This window comes from Vombatus ursinus, unplaced genomic scaffold, assembly GCF_900497805.2.
Source record: "Vombatus ursinus unplaced genomic scaffold, bare-nosed wombat genome assembly UNPS02013950.1, whole genome shotgun sequence".
Taxonomy (NCBI): Eukaryota; Metazoa; Chordata; class Mammalia; order Diprotodontia; family Vombatidae; genus Vombatus; species Vombatus ursinus.
Genome location: NW_020953728.1, coordinates 3131199 through 3144776, shown reverse-complemented (window position 1 = coordinate 3144776; position 13578 = coordinate 3131199). Strand labels below are relative to the sequence as shown.

Here is a 13578-nt window from a genome sequence, read left to right as displayed (position 1 = left end):
CCTTCCTTCCTTCCTTCCTTCCTTCCTTCCTTCCTTCCTTCCTTCCTCCCTTCCTTCCTCTCTTCCTTTCTTGGTAAAGGAAGTGGTAAAGAGAAAAAATAAATTTTAATTAAAAAATTCAAAACACACAAAAAAAGAAAAGGAGTGTTCCCTTGGTATTGGTGTTACCTGAACTAAGAATTCAAACTGGGACAGATATTTCCTTGAATGTTTTTATAGGTGGAAATGGTAAAATTTTTATAAAAGACAGAAAGCATACACTCGCAGACTTAATACTCAGGCAAGGAAAATACTAGGCAAGTATTGAATAATTTTGCTTTTTATCTTCAGAAGAAAGTATAGCCCATTGTTCACCAAAATTTTACCTTTATCAAAACTCAAACCAATTTTTGAAAGGTTAAAAAATAGAGTATATCCATCCTGCTTGCCCCCTTGCTCTCTCTTTACTTTACCATTAAAGCAATATCCCAGTCATGAAGTTTAGGAAAATACGTTGTCTTCCAATATAAAATCGATGTGTCTGAAAATGAACATTTTGGAAAGTAAATATATGCCACTTATATCTTAAAGCAAAAGAACCCAGGTCTCTGACTAGGTCCATATGCTTTTCCTTTCCCATGATTCTGTATATTTTCATTAGATAGGCAGAATTTGATCAGGAAGGTAAAAAGTATTATTGGGGAAGGGTTGAGCTTGGCTGGGGTGGAGTATAAGCAAAGGGTGGAGTTTGGGAATAAGTAAATGAGATTCATTTTTTTCTGGGAGATTAAGTTGGATAGGTGGTTTGAGGTTGATTATGAAAAAGTTTGAATGTCAGGTAGAGTAGTTTGGATTTTGGGGACAAAGAATTATAGACAGTGAGGGGCCGCTAGACTAGAAGCTGCTGTGAACAATGAAACTTAAGTACAGGCAATCTGGTTCACAAACCTCTACTAATACAGATCAGTTAACTCCTTTGTAATTTAAAGTTTTAGTTGCCTGGGAAACAAAAGCCATCTGGATTACAAGATGGATTAGAAGAGATCAGAAGTTTGTCTAAGGGGCCCTGAAAAAAATCCAGACTTCCAAGATTGCACATCACACTGTTTTCCTATGAGTAAACGGGAAAAAAGAAAGATAACCAGAAAGGGAGGATAGTCATACTATGTTGAGGAGGGTGATTTGTATTTACTTGAACAAGAGGTTTAGCCCCAAAGAAGTGCAAATGACAGAAGAGGGAAAGTGAAACTGATGGGTCTGGTTTGGGCAAAGGAGAACAGTGAAAGCCAGAAGTGAAAAGTAAAAATAAGTGAAGATCAAGAGCTAAATTCTAACACATGTGTGGTCTCTGTGTTCTAGCCAGTGGCTGCTAGCAGGATATTTTTTTTTTTCTATTAAGAGAAAGAATAGATCTTTGACTCTGAAATAGGTTTTCTGAAGAGGGTATGTGGTATCGAAACAGCTGGAAACAGATGCCGCAGTCCTCATACGGCATGGTTCAAACGCAAAGTTCTGTTTTTATTCAGAGGTAGAAACAACATAAAAACAATACCTTTGGGCAAAAAAGATGTTCAGCCCAGTTTCTCTGATTATGCTAATCTCAGCTCTTTAGGATCTTTGTGAATCTTAGGATGCTTAGGAAGGCAGAATCCTCTGGGCTCTAGGGGTACATTTGACAAGTGTGTGTGTGAGTTTGTGTGTGTGTGTGTGTGTGTGTGTGTGTGTGATTACCTAATATCATTGACTCAATCAATCAATCGATAAACATTTATTAAATGTCTACTACATGCCAGGCACTGTTCTAAGTGTTAGGGATACAAAAGGAGGCAAAAGACAATCTCTGCCCTCAAGAACTTATAAACCTCTGTGTCCACCCCTTTTCCCCAAGATTATCATTTGAAAATAGGTTAGTTTTTATTTTTTTTTAAGTCATTAATCTGTTTAGTAAAGATCTGGTTGAAAATGCCTGAACTTTGTACAGTATACAAGGTTATACCCACTCCACCCCACCCCCACTTTTCTTATCCCCTTCTCCTTCAAGAAAATAGGTTAGTTTTTACAAAGCGGTACTTACCGAGGTGGTACTTAATACGGTGATATTTAGTAAGGTGGTAATAAAAGTTCATCTAAAACAACCCCCCCAAAGTCTATGACATACTTTCCTACAATAATATACAGAATTTAGGGGAAAGTGGCTCAAGTTTAGAGAGCCCAGGTGACAAAGGGATGGCTCATAGCCCTTGATTACTCAAAATCACTTTTCCCCTTTTGTTGGATGCTCAAAAATTTCCCTTCAACCACACTGAAACTATATCCAGTCTGTCTTTGGCTTCTGATGCAGACACTCCCACTAGCTCTCTGGTGTTCTGGGGGTGGGAGAGCCAGGGATAATCCTCTGGACCCTTTGGAGTAGATAAGGTCCTACTCTGGCTGAAGAGCAAGGAGATGGAACTCTAAGGTTGAATAACATTTGCTTTCTGGAACTCTCTGATTCCACCTAACTTTTATGTAAGATCCAGAGGGCCTGACAAAATCTCAGACACTTGGAACAGACTTCCAGTCTGGCATCGTTTGCCTTCATTCAAGAGCCTTCAAAGACTTTTCACACTTAGTCTAAAGCCGTGATTAATTGATTGAGATTAATTTTCATCTAGTTAAGGTATAAAGGCTAAACTGGGGTAGGGTGCACCCCACTTTGTGGATGAAATAACACAAAAGTCTTCTGTAAAGTGAGGCACCTGGAAGACAGTTCAGTATCATCCTGTAGGGATGGGGAAACTTATAGAATACTATGTTTGGAAGAAGTCCAATAGTTTAAGGTCCTGGAGCTCTAAGCAAATACTAATGACATAAGTTATTTATAACAACATAGAATAACATAAAATTAACATAAATTAACAAAAAATCAACATAGATAAACCTAATAAACAGATTTTTCATGAGGAAAATTTCCCTTTCACCTTCCCCTCTTGTAGAAAGTACAGTTAAAAATCTTAACTGAGGCAAAGGGTAAACCAATATGAATAGATATTTTTAAAAGAAATGCTTTTTTTTTGCTTTTGTATAATATTCATTCACTCATTTATTCAAACTCTCTTAAAGAGTTACTTGACTCCTGGATATTTATAATTAGCATATTAATTGTTTGAATATGAATGGTGTTCATACAATGTTAATTGGTGTTTGAAAGAAGTTACAGTTTGGCCTTTCAAGGATTTTAAACATTTTCATCTATAATAGCTTATCCTATATACTTGTATGATTTATGAACACTTATAATCCTCAACAAAGAAAAATTTTGGTCTCACCTTGTTTAAATCAAATTTCCAGTAAGTGGAGTCTGAGTTAACACTTTTCTTTTGAGCAGGTTCCAACTTTTATTCTCTATTCTTGGAATACTTTCTCTCTGCCCATTCCTTCCAGTTGAAATATTTATCACCTATCCTTCAAGATGTTCTGAAATCCACTAGTCAAAAAAGATCTTTGTTTCTTTGGGACCCAGATTCCCACTTTATACTTCTTTTGAGCACTTTCCACATTATCTTTTGGATGGTAATTGTTTATACATCTTATTTTCTTTGTAATATCTTCTTTGTAAAAGCCTTAAAGGCAGGGACTGGGTAGTGTTTATCTTTATATCTTCCCTAGTGCCTAGCACAGTGCTTTTCTCAGAGTAAATGTTTGTTGAACTGAATTATAAAAGTGTTTTTTGTGTGTTGTAGTGGAAAGGACATGAGTTCTGGAGTAAGAGGACTCAAGGTCTGAAACTGCAGCTTGTGTGACCTTGAACAAATCACCTTTTTTCTCTGGGCTTTCATTTCCTAATCTGTAAAAATGAGGTGGTTGGGCAAATAGATTCCTAAAGGTTCCCAATTCTCAAATTCTATGACCTTATTAAAAGGAAAAAAGAGAACTATCTATACATAACTGCTTATGATAATATATCAGAACTGCTTTATTTCAGTATAAATATGGATTAGTTATTGGGTGGTGGTGGTGCTAAGGGCTGAAGGTGCAGGTCTGTTGGGAGTCTCAGAACAACTGCCACAGGCCCAAGAATACCCAAGGAGCACCTGATGTTGTTTTGGCATTCAAGAGCTTCCTTCAGGATGAGGCAGCTCTCTGTCTCCCTAGCATCACCGATATCAGGCCATCTTTTGTTTGCTCCAGTTGTGATTCCATTAGTATTTCATCCACAGGCAGATCACAACCTCTCTCTGCCTTCGTGGATAGTCTTTATGAATTGCTGTAACCTCCAAATAGACCCACGATAGACATAACTAGGTTATAAGTCTCTTTTCAACCTGAATGACACGCAATGGTAACGAAAAACCTCAACATTTTTACTCATAAAGCTATTCCTTAGAGGTCTCACACAACCCCATCTACACATATGTAGAGTGATTCATTGAATCACCAATAGGAGAAGCTGTTGCAAAGCTTCTGAAGGAGATATCTATTTTCATCTGTTTCAGAAAATGGTGGGTGATTCCGTGGGCAGAAATGGCAATTCCTGAATGTAGTAGGTTTAGTTCATTTCTGAGAGGCTCAGAATTTCCTCTGTTTTGTGGGTTGTTTGGGGCAGACTTGATTAGGTTATGGTGCTTTCTTTGAAACCGGGTTATATGCAAAGAAGGAACACAAAACTGCTCTTTGAGGTCAGAGAGCAAGAGAGAAAGGGAGTTAGAGGTGACAGAAGCAGGATATAGAGAATCAAAATTGACAAGAGGGTATTTCCATCATTCAATTAGGATAATTAGTTGCCACCAGATCACATGAACAGGGGTGCCTGTGGAGGGTAATGTAGGCCAAGGAATTAGTCTTACTTTTGATAAACAAGAACAGTGATATAAGACTATTTTGTTCATTTGTACTTTTTTCTTTATGAAAACACATTTCTTTATTAACATTACATCTGTCTCTTGCTTCCCTCTACTTATAAGCACCTGATTACAGCTTGCTTCTATTATTACTTAATTGCTATAACCCTGACTTTTCTAAACATTTGCTTTTGCAATACTAATTATGCCTCTCTTACCCAGAAGCTTCTCAGGACTATTTTTTTTTGTGGGGGGGAAACCTCATCCTACTCTGTCCTACTTTATCCATCCTATTTTCATTGTTCTTTGGAGCAAAGCATCTTATCAGTTACCATCTCTATCTAAACGACTTTAATATGATATAATATGTATACATATATATTGTCAATACTAGCTGCCTGTTGGGTATCTCCAGCTGGAGAAAAATATCTCAAATTCAACCTTTCCAAAATTAAATTCATTATCTTTGCCTTATTTGCTGAAACTTCTCTCTCCTTCAAACTCTCCTACTGTTGTTGAGAGTACTACCACACTTTCTGTCATTGAAGTTCAAAATATTTTCCCTCTCTCTTGCCCCATATGTATGAGTTGAAAATCTTGCCCATTCCATCTTCACAATATCCCTTGTATCTGTCTGCTTTTCACTCACATAGCTACTATTCTAGTTTAATCCTAATCACCTCTTGATTGGACTATTCCAACTTCATAATTGAACTCCTGGTTTCTAGTGTCTCTACCTCTTCAATTCATCTTCTACATAGATATCAAAATCAATCAACAAACATTTATTAATACCTACTATGTTCCAGGCACTGTGCCAGATGCCGAAGATGAAAAAGTGGAACCTATCTCCACAAAGATTATCACCCTTAATGATGCATATGAGGTCTGGGCTGGCAACAAAATCATATCAATGAAATGGGAGACTGAAGTTGTCTGTTGCCTCATGTACCTGGTGTACATGGAGAGTTCTTCAGTAACCATAGATTATAGTCTAACTCCCTCCAGGTGTTCTAGGTGGACATGAAAGTGGTATATCACTAGTGTGATTATAGTCATCACTACTAAAATGCTATCTTTAATATAATGAACCAGCATCAGTCAGCATGTGTACTTTGAGTTGTTTTTCTAATAGTGATAAAGAATTTTCAGTGATTCTTGTGTACCTAGCACAATAAGCATGTGTTTAATAAATATTTTTGAATGAATAAATTCATCCATACTACCTTCCCCATTCTCCCTTACTGAACAATGGAGCACAACCAATCATAGATAGGAGTCAAATGATTAAACCCATGGCCTTGACCTCATTAGCACAGTGCTCTAATCATTTGAGATAACCAGTCATAGACTTATCTATGTAGCCACAGAGATAATACTATTAGCAGTTGTATCGTAGATTCTGAAGGCTCTAATCCCATTATATCCATAATAAATGATTTTTTCTTATAACATTAACATGATGTTCAACCTCCAGATAATTACCTTCCTACTTCAAGTAATGTTTGATAGAACCATATTCAAGTTCACTGAAAGAGTATGAACAAGTTTCTTGGGTTTGCTATAATCAAATTTGATCTGTATTCCATAGTCCAGCATCAACCAAAATGCTAAGTCTGGCTCAGCACAGAATTATTGACATTGTGTCTGCCTGAGAGTATTAGGGACAGAGTTTGTCCTAAGATAAAGATTGTCTTTATTCTTCACTTAATCCCTCATCTCTATTTTCAATGCTCTGCTATCTAGGCTCTCAGTGTCTTCTTGATATTCTCTGACTGTCCAGGGTCCCCCACTCAAGTGCCTCACTGGAAGAGAGGAGGAGGCAAAAACAATTTTTTTCCTACCTCATTATCCCTGTCATAGCTTACATGTTCTGCAGCCCATTTCTACAGGGGCCATATTTTCTGCTAGGTGTTGATAGGTTAATCAAAGAAATGTATTTGCTAATATGTTGACTACTTAGTATGACCTCTTTTCAAAGTAAAATATATGTCTTTAATTGAACTGCATAGTCCTCAGAAAGCCCTCAGGCACTTGGGGTTCTAATAGTGGAAATTGCTTGGCATAATGGTGGGGAAGATAATTTTGGAGGAAGAGATTTAAAAAATTTTTTAAATCAAATTAAAAAAAACTAATTAAAAAAATTACAGCATATAGGCAATGTATACCTTTCCCATATACAGCCACTAACATAGCTTAACAAACTGTTTATAGGCATCATGTGTGTGTATGTGTGTGTATGTGTGCTTTAGAATAACAAAAAGATCATGAGATGCTCAGAGACTATCCCCCTCCCCTCAATAGAATTATTATATTTGTTTCAAAATGAGAAAAGCTGAATGTGAAGGAATGACTTCCTAAAGGAATGTTAAGGTCATGAACTGAGGGTTACCTGTGATGGTTCGCAAAGAATTTGAGGGTGGAATAAGGAAGATGTCACAATTTAGGGGTGCAAAGTTGAGTTACCTCTATTTTGAGGTCCTTTAGACTTTTGCAGATTCAAACATTTCACATTAGATTTGTGCTTTTCTGCTCTCCCCAGAGTTCAAAGACTCTGAAAGGAGTGTGTGACTCTATTGCAACAGTGGTACATCAGCTAACAATGTGCCTGAAGGTAGTGTGAGAATGTGAGCATTGAGTCTAACAGAACAGATTGAGTGAGATGACTCTTGCTCTCCTTAGAGCAAAGACAAATTCTCCTTCCTATTGCTCTGGGAGGTGGGGGCAGGAAGGGTGAGAAGGGGGCAGCAGCCATTAATTTCTCCACCGCTTCATATTTTTTGCTTCACTTTTTTATGAGAAGATGGAGTTAACATAGGAAAGCCGTGTGCTCCCAAACAGTTCCCCTTTCCACCTTGGATTTCTGTTCATTCTTTTACCACTGCTTACTGTGTTACTGTGTTATATGAAATAGTGGTTGCTAAGTTGATTGATATTTGGGCAACAGAAAATGGGAACCAAAGCAGTCTGGAATAATGTATAATAATACACTTATCCAGTTCCTGTTTTGGAGAAAGGCTCTGGGTGGCAAAGTAGCCAAATAATTTGTGAACTACTAGGTCACAAAACATGGTCAGGTTCAGTTTCTTTCTTTCTTTCTTTCTTTCTTTCTTTCTTTCTTTCTTTCTTTCTTAAAGCCAGCCCAAGGTAATAAGCCAGAGAAATAGAAGTCAAGATTTAGAATTGGGTGCCATACAGCCATTCTTGTAATCCAATAGCTCAGGACAAAGAGAAAGAAGATAGGGGTTCATTGCCCCAGTTCTCCTGTGTTTCTCTTCTCTCTTATTCATTACCTAGAAACCACTTTTTAGCAAATCTTGGGCAGGGAAGAGGAAGGAAGAAGTAAGAGCCAGATTATGAGAAGATAACCCTTAGAGGTCATTGAGTATGGTTTGTATCACATACAAATGACTTTTGTAACAGCCTTGATCAATTGTTACACATTCTTTGCTATAACATTCCCAGTGATTGGGAACATGTTATCTTAGGAGACATTCTGACTTCATCTTTAAGATGAAGTCTTCCTCTTTTAGAACAGTGGCTTTCTCACAGTAGATGCAGCCTTGAATAGAAATAGTAGGGGTCTATGGATATCATATCAGTGCAAATATTTCCTCAGAAAAAAGAGGGGAAAAATAATGAATTGTATTTTTGCTGTGACTCCTTTTTTTTGGCTGGGCAATGGGGTTAAGTGACTTGCCCAGGGTCATGCAGCTAGTAAGTGTCAAGGGTCTGAGGCCAGATTTGAACTCAGGTCCTCCTGACTCCAGAGCCAGTGCTATATCCGCTGTGCCACCTAGCTGCCCCTTTGCTATGACTCTTAAAGCAGTTCTAATTATGGACGTACTTGGAGTCATACAAGAGCATGACATAACATGTAAATAATGTGCTAAAGCATAAGCCTTTGACAATTCAAAGATTTCTGAACTTAGATTTTGTCTCGCATATTCTCATATTGGAAACCTTCTTTTTTTAGAAGTATATCTGACTTGAAAATATCTCATTTTAACTAGACTTGTTTCATTTTATATTTAATTTCCACTAAGTTCCCAGGTTCCTAAGAGAGCTTTGGTTTGATTTCAAGGTTGTAGGAGATGATCTTGTGGTATAAGAAGAAGGGAAAGTACTTTAAGTGGTCTGTGAGCAAATCCTACAATAATACAAATGGAAGATATAGATTTGATTTAGGAGTCATGGTGCTTAAGATAACTATGAGGGAGTGAGTGGAGAACAAACATTTATTAAGTCCCTACACGTGCTGGACACTTTACAAATATTATCTCATTTGATCCTCACAACAACCCTGTGAGGTAAATGCTATTATTACCCCTATTTTACATTTGGGGAAACTGAGGCATACAGGTTAAGTGATGTGCCCCGGGTCACATAGGTAGTAAGTGACTGAGGTCAGATTTGAACCCAAGTCTTCCTGACTCCAGGCCTAGTGCTTTATCCACTGTGACACCTAACTGCTTCTGGCTATGGAGTATGAGTGGGCAAGCTAGGTTTATTTGGAGTGAAGGCATAACTATAGGCTTTGGTTTTAGTCTTAGTTATAAATCACTGCGCGTTTTCAATTTTTCTTTTTGTTTCCTTAATTTCCAAATATATAAAATGAAGGTGCATAAAAGTAATACCTGTTTAGAACCATGCCATGTTAAAGGAGGATGTATCTGTTTTACCTCCAGTGTATATAACATTTCATTGGCCAGGTGTTCTTGTGAACCTTTGTATGGGGTAATCCCCTTCAGAGTTTTGTAAAGGTCTCAGCCTGTGGTTAAACTAAAGTCTGTGATTGACATTCAACAAATGTATCTTTTAAGAGAGGGAAAAAGCATATGTAAGTTGTATGTTAAAGCTAGACATTTTCTCCTTGATGATTCTTACCTTTTGGTGACATGATGTGTTAGAATTGACTAAGTTTGAGAAAATCATCTAAATAAAGCCATCTAATTAATATAGTCTCCTACAATTTATTTCTCAAAATGAATTTATATTTGGTAGTCCACTACATTTATTTTAAAGTTGGTTTGAGTTAAACTTTTTAAATGGTATTATATTTTGTATAGAGGGAGCAAAATTGGCCTCAGAGCCATGAAGACCTTAATTCAAGTCCTGCTTCAGGAGTATTTTGAAATGTGACACTGGGCATTTAATTTCTCAGTGCTGCTAGGCAACACTCTTAATACTATAAGTAGCAGAAGAGGTCTTTATCTGCATTGATAGAAAGACTTTATGAACCTGGAAGTTCTTTCTATCAGTGAAATAACTGAACCAATCCTTATCCCTATCCTTTATAACTTACTTCTCAGTGGCATTGTAAGAGATGAACAAGAAAATCTCAGCGATGTTCTTTGAAATCTGGAGGAAATGAGAGGCTTTTAACGCAAACAGTAAGTTACTTTGTCTTCGTGACAAATATGCAAATGGGAAATTCCAGTGTGGGCAGCAGATTTTATAAGAAGGAATAATTATCCAAAAATGTCATCTTCAAGGGTTTCCATTCTTTTTTTTTCTTAAGTCTAGAAATCAATATTTGGTCAGAGAATTCCTAGAATAAAAACAAATACTCAAGAGATTGGTGACCTCTCAGTATTTCCACAATTCTGAGAAAGATGCCTCTAGCAATATGCTGTGGTGACAACGGTAGGAGAACATGTCTTCTAGCCACATCCCAGTAACCAGTAATATAGAGACTATGAAATCACCCACATTGACTGATTCCTCACTTGACACGATTTTACACAGCAGCTCTGGGAAATTACAGACTGAAAAATGATGTAAATCAGCGAGAAATTGTGTCTGCTGCTGGTCTGTTTGATTTGAATTGTCAGACTGTCCACTGGACAACCAAAATGACATGTATTTCAAGTCTTAGTTTGCTTTGAAGGAGAAAGTTTGAGACAGGACATTCAGTTCATTAGAGTACTTTCTCCTCAGTACGCTGACCACAGAGTCAAAATGCAGTCTGTTGTAAATATAACTTCTTCTCCACTCCACTAACACCTAGAACCATTTTAAGTCCTTCACTGAATGTTATCAATGGTCAGTGAAGATCTGAATTCATCTGAAATATGTCTCCCTGGAATAATTTGCCATTTTGGGAAAATTTGGGTAGCATATACCCACAGGATCATATTACTTAATCTGATCTCCGACTTAGCAGTACTGGCAGGATATGGGTTCTATCTTCCATCACAGTTTCCATTCAAAGATTATTTCAATTCTAATTCATTGTATCATATGCAAGTTATTCTTACAACTGTTTCCAATGAGCAATTTGGCTAGTATATAGCTCTAGATAGATCATTTGGTGGACAGCCATACCCAACAATTTGGCTCCCTTTTTTTTCTTTCCCCCCCCCCCCCCCCCCAACTCTTATGAAACACTAAGTATATGGACATGTTTGGCTTCATAGTCTATTTTCTGCACCCAAATGGTTGAATTTCTTTTTCTTTTCTTTTTTTAAAGAATATTATTATAATGGGTTTTAATATCTAAGATCTCATATCTAGTCTCTTTTGATGGAGACAAGGTGTTACGAAGTACATCTTCAACTAGAAAGAGCTGAGAGAGGAATAGAAAGGTAAAGGGGAAAAAGAATGGTCCTTTATTTTCTCTTTTCATCCCTGTCAAAGCCTTTGAGAAAACATATTTCAAATCAGGTCAGCAAATATAAATTCTATTGACCCAGATGCATCATGGAGACAAAATCCTTTTGGCAGGAATTCTATAGACAAAATTGAGACATTTAAATCAGCCCTCTATTTTGACCGTCAAAATAGCATCTCAGAAATATCGGACCAGAAATCAGGAAGAAGGTCTACTACCTTTCCTGACTATTTCGTAGTATAGACAGGTGTGCAAAATAGACATCTAAAGGTATTGCTAAAGAAAAGAGAATGTCTTGAGATATTGACCAATATCATCTTAACAATGAACTATTATGCTATTGCTTTTCTTACAAAAAATTAAGATTTTGAACAGGAAAACCCTTAAGAGTCCAATACAGTTATTTATAGATAGGGACCAATGAGGAACAAAATTAAGCTTCATTGGAATCAACAGTACAACCCTGGGCTCTTAACTACCTGCACAGAACTTGTCATTCTTATAGTTAAAAGCAAGTTGTACTTGCTGTTAGAAGAGGAAAGGAGTTTCATAGTGGGATGGAATTATAAAACAGATTGTTTGAGGTTTTAAAAATATGCCATGTTCCCTTACCTCTTGCATAATCTGCTACCATGATTGAAGTGAATATTCCCCATATCAGAAGAAAGTTCCACGCCATCTCCCTGGCCCCTTTGTTTGCCCACCTGGAGCCGATGAAAAATGAAAGTTCCTCTTTCTCAGCACATCTCTTAGAGGTTGCCCCCTCACCTCTTCATTGCATCCAGTCCAGGAGAGTAGGTTAAATACCTGTTTTGGGGAAGACCAAATAGACCTCTGAGAAGAAGACCCAAGAATTAATAAACCATCTTGCTGAGGTCCATCCAATCCTTCTGACTAGGGGGACTCACTCTCTTTAATTATTAGTAGCATTCTGCCAGGAAATCATGCTTGGCGCTCTTTCTCACTAGGCCACAAGTGTGTAGGAAGTGGTTTGATGACACTATACTTTGTGGTAATTTTTCAGACTTGGACTTTTTTTTTCAATTTTAGCAATGGCAACAGTGCTGGGAGGGGAAGACTAGGGCTGACAAGAGGAATTTTATTTAGTTCCACGTTTGGGTCCTTCACATTGATGAGGCAAGATATAGCCAACGGCTTATGTGATCTAGAAAAGGGCTAACATTTCTTGCCTGTCTCTTTTTGAATACCTTTTGTTTCAACATCATATTCATTATCAAATATCTCTTAACTCTCTCTTACATGGCAAGTCATACCTTATCGAAAGAATTAGAAAAAAAAAGTTCAGCAAAATTAAACAACATATTGACTATACATGATAATATATGCTTGCATTTGCCATTTCTTTTTTTCATTAGAGAAATGACGTTTCTGAAGGAATCAGAGAAACTTGATTAAAATTTTTTTCCCACAGTTATGATTGCTACCTGTATTTCCCTCCATCCTATTCCCCCTACCCCTGTCAATTCTATTCTCTCTCCTTTCACCCTGTCCCTCCTCAAAAGTGTTTTGCTTCTGATTACCCCTTCCCTCATTCTGCCGTCCTTTCTATCATTTCCTCCTCCCCTTCCCTTATCCCCTTCCCCTTCTATTTTCCTGTAGGGTAAGATAGATTTCTCTATCCCATTGCCTGTGTATCTTGTTTCCCAGTTATATGTAAAAATAATTTTTAACATTTGTTTTTAAAACTTTGAATTCCAAATTCTCTCCCTTCTTTCCTCTCCACCCACATTCATTAAGAAGGCAAGCAATTCGATATAGGTTATACATGTGCAGTCATGCAAAACACTTCCATAATAGTCATGTTGTGAAAGACTAACTATATTTCCTTCCATCCTATACCCCCCCGCCGCTGTTTATTCTGTTCTGTCTTTTCACCCTTTCTCTCCTCAAAAGTGTTTGCTTCTGATTACCCCTTCCCCCAATCTTCCCTCCCTTCTATTACCTCTCCCCCCTTATCCCCTTTCCCCCTACTTTCCCGTAGGGTAAGATAGATTTCCATACCCAATTAAGTGTATATGTTATTCCCTCCTTAAGCCAATTCCAATGAGAATAAGGTTCACTTATTCCCTTTCGTCTCCCTGCTCTTCCCTGCCACTGTAACAGCTTTTTGTTGCCTCTTTCATGTGAGATAATTTACCCCATTCT

At 37.4% G+C, this 13578-nt stretch overlaps 1 protein-coding gene across 6 annotated transcripts in view; it reads right to left on the bottom strand.

Moving 5' to 3' along the window:
• IL2RA (interleukin 2 receptor subunit alpha) overlaps positions 1-12359 on the bottom strand; it is a 51739-nt gene extending 39380 nt beyond the window's left edge. For 2 of the 6 annotated variants that reach the window (XM_027858980.1, XM_027858984.1), the window contains exon 1: positions 12025-12358. In XM_027858980.1, the coding sequence (XP_027714781.1) occupies positions 12025-12091 (67 nt within the window). In that variant the 5' untranslated portion in view covers positions 12092-12358. Of the gene's footprint in view, positions 1-12024 lie in introns of all 6 variants that reach the window. The other 4 variants (XM_027858983.1, XM_027858985.1, XM_027858982.1 and 1 more) reach the window with 3 other exon arrangements.
• Positions 12360-13578: the final 1219 nt, after the last annotated feature.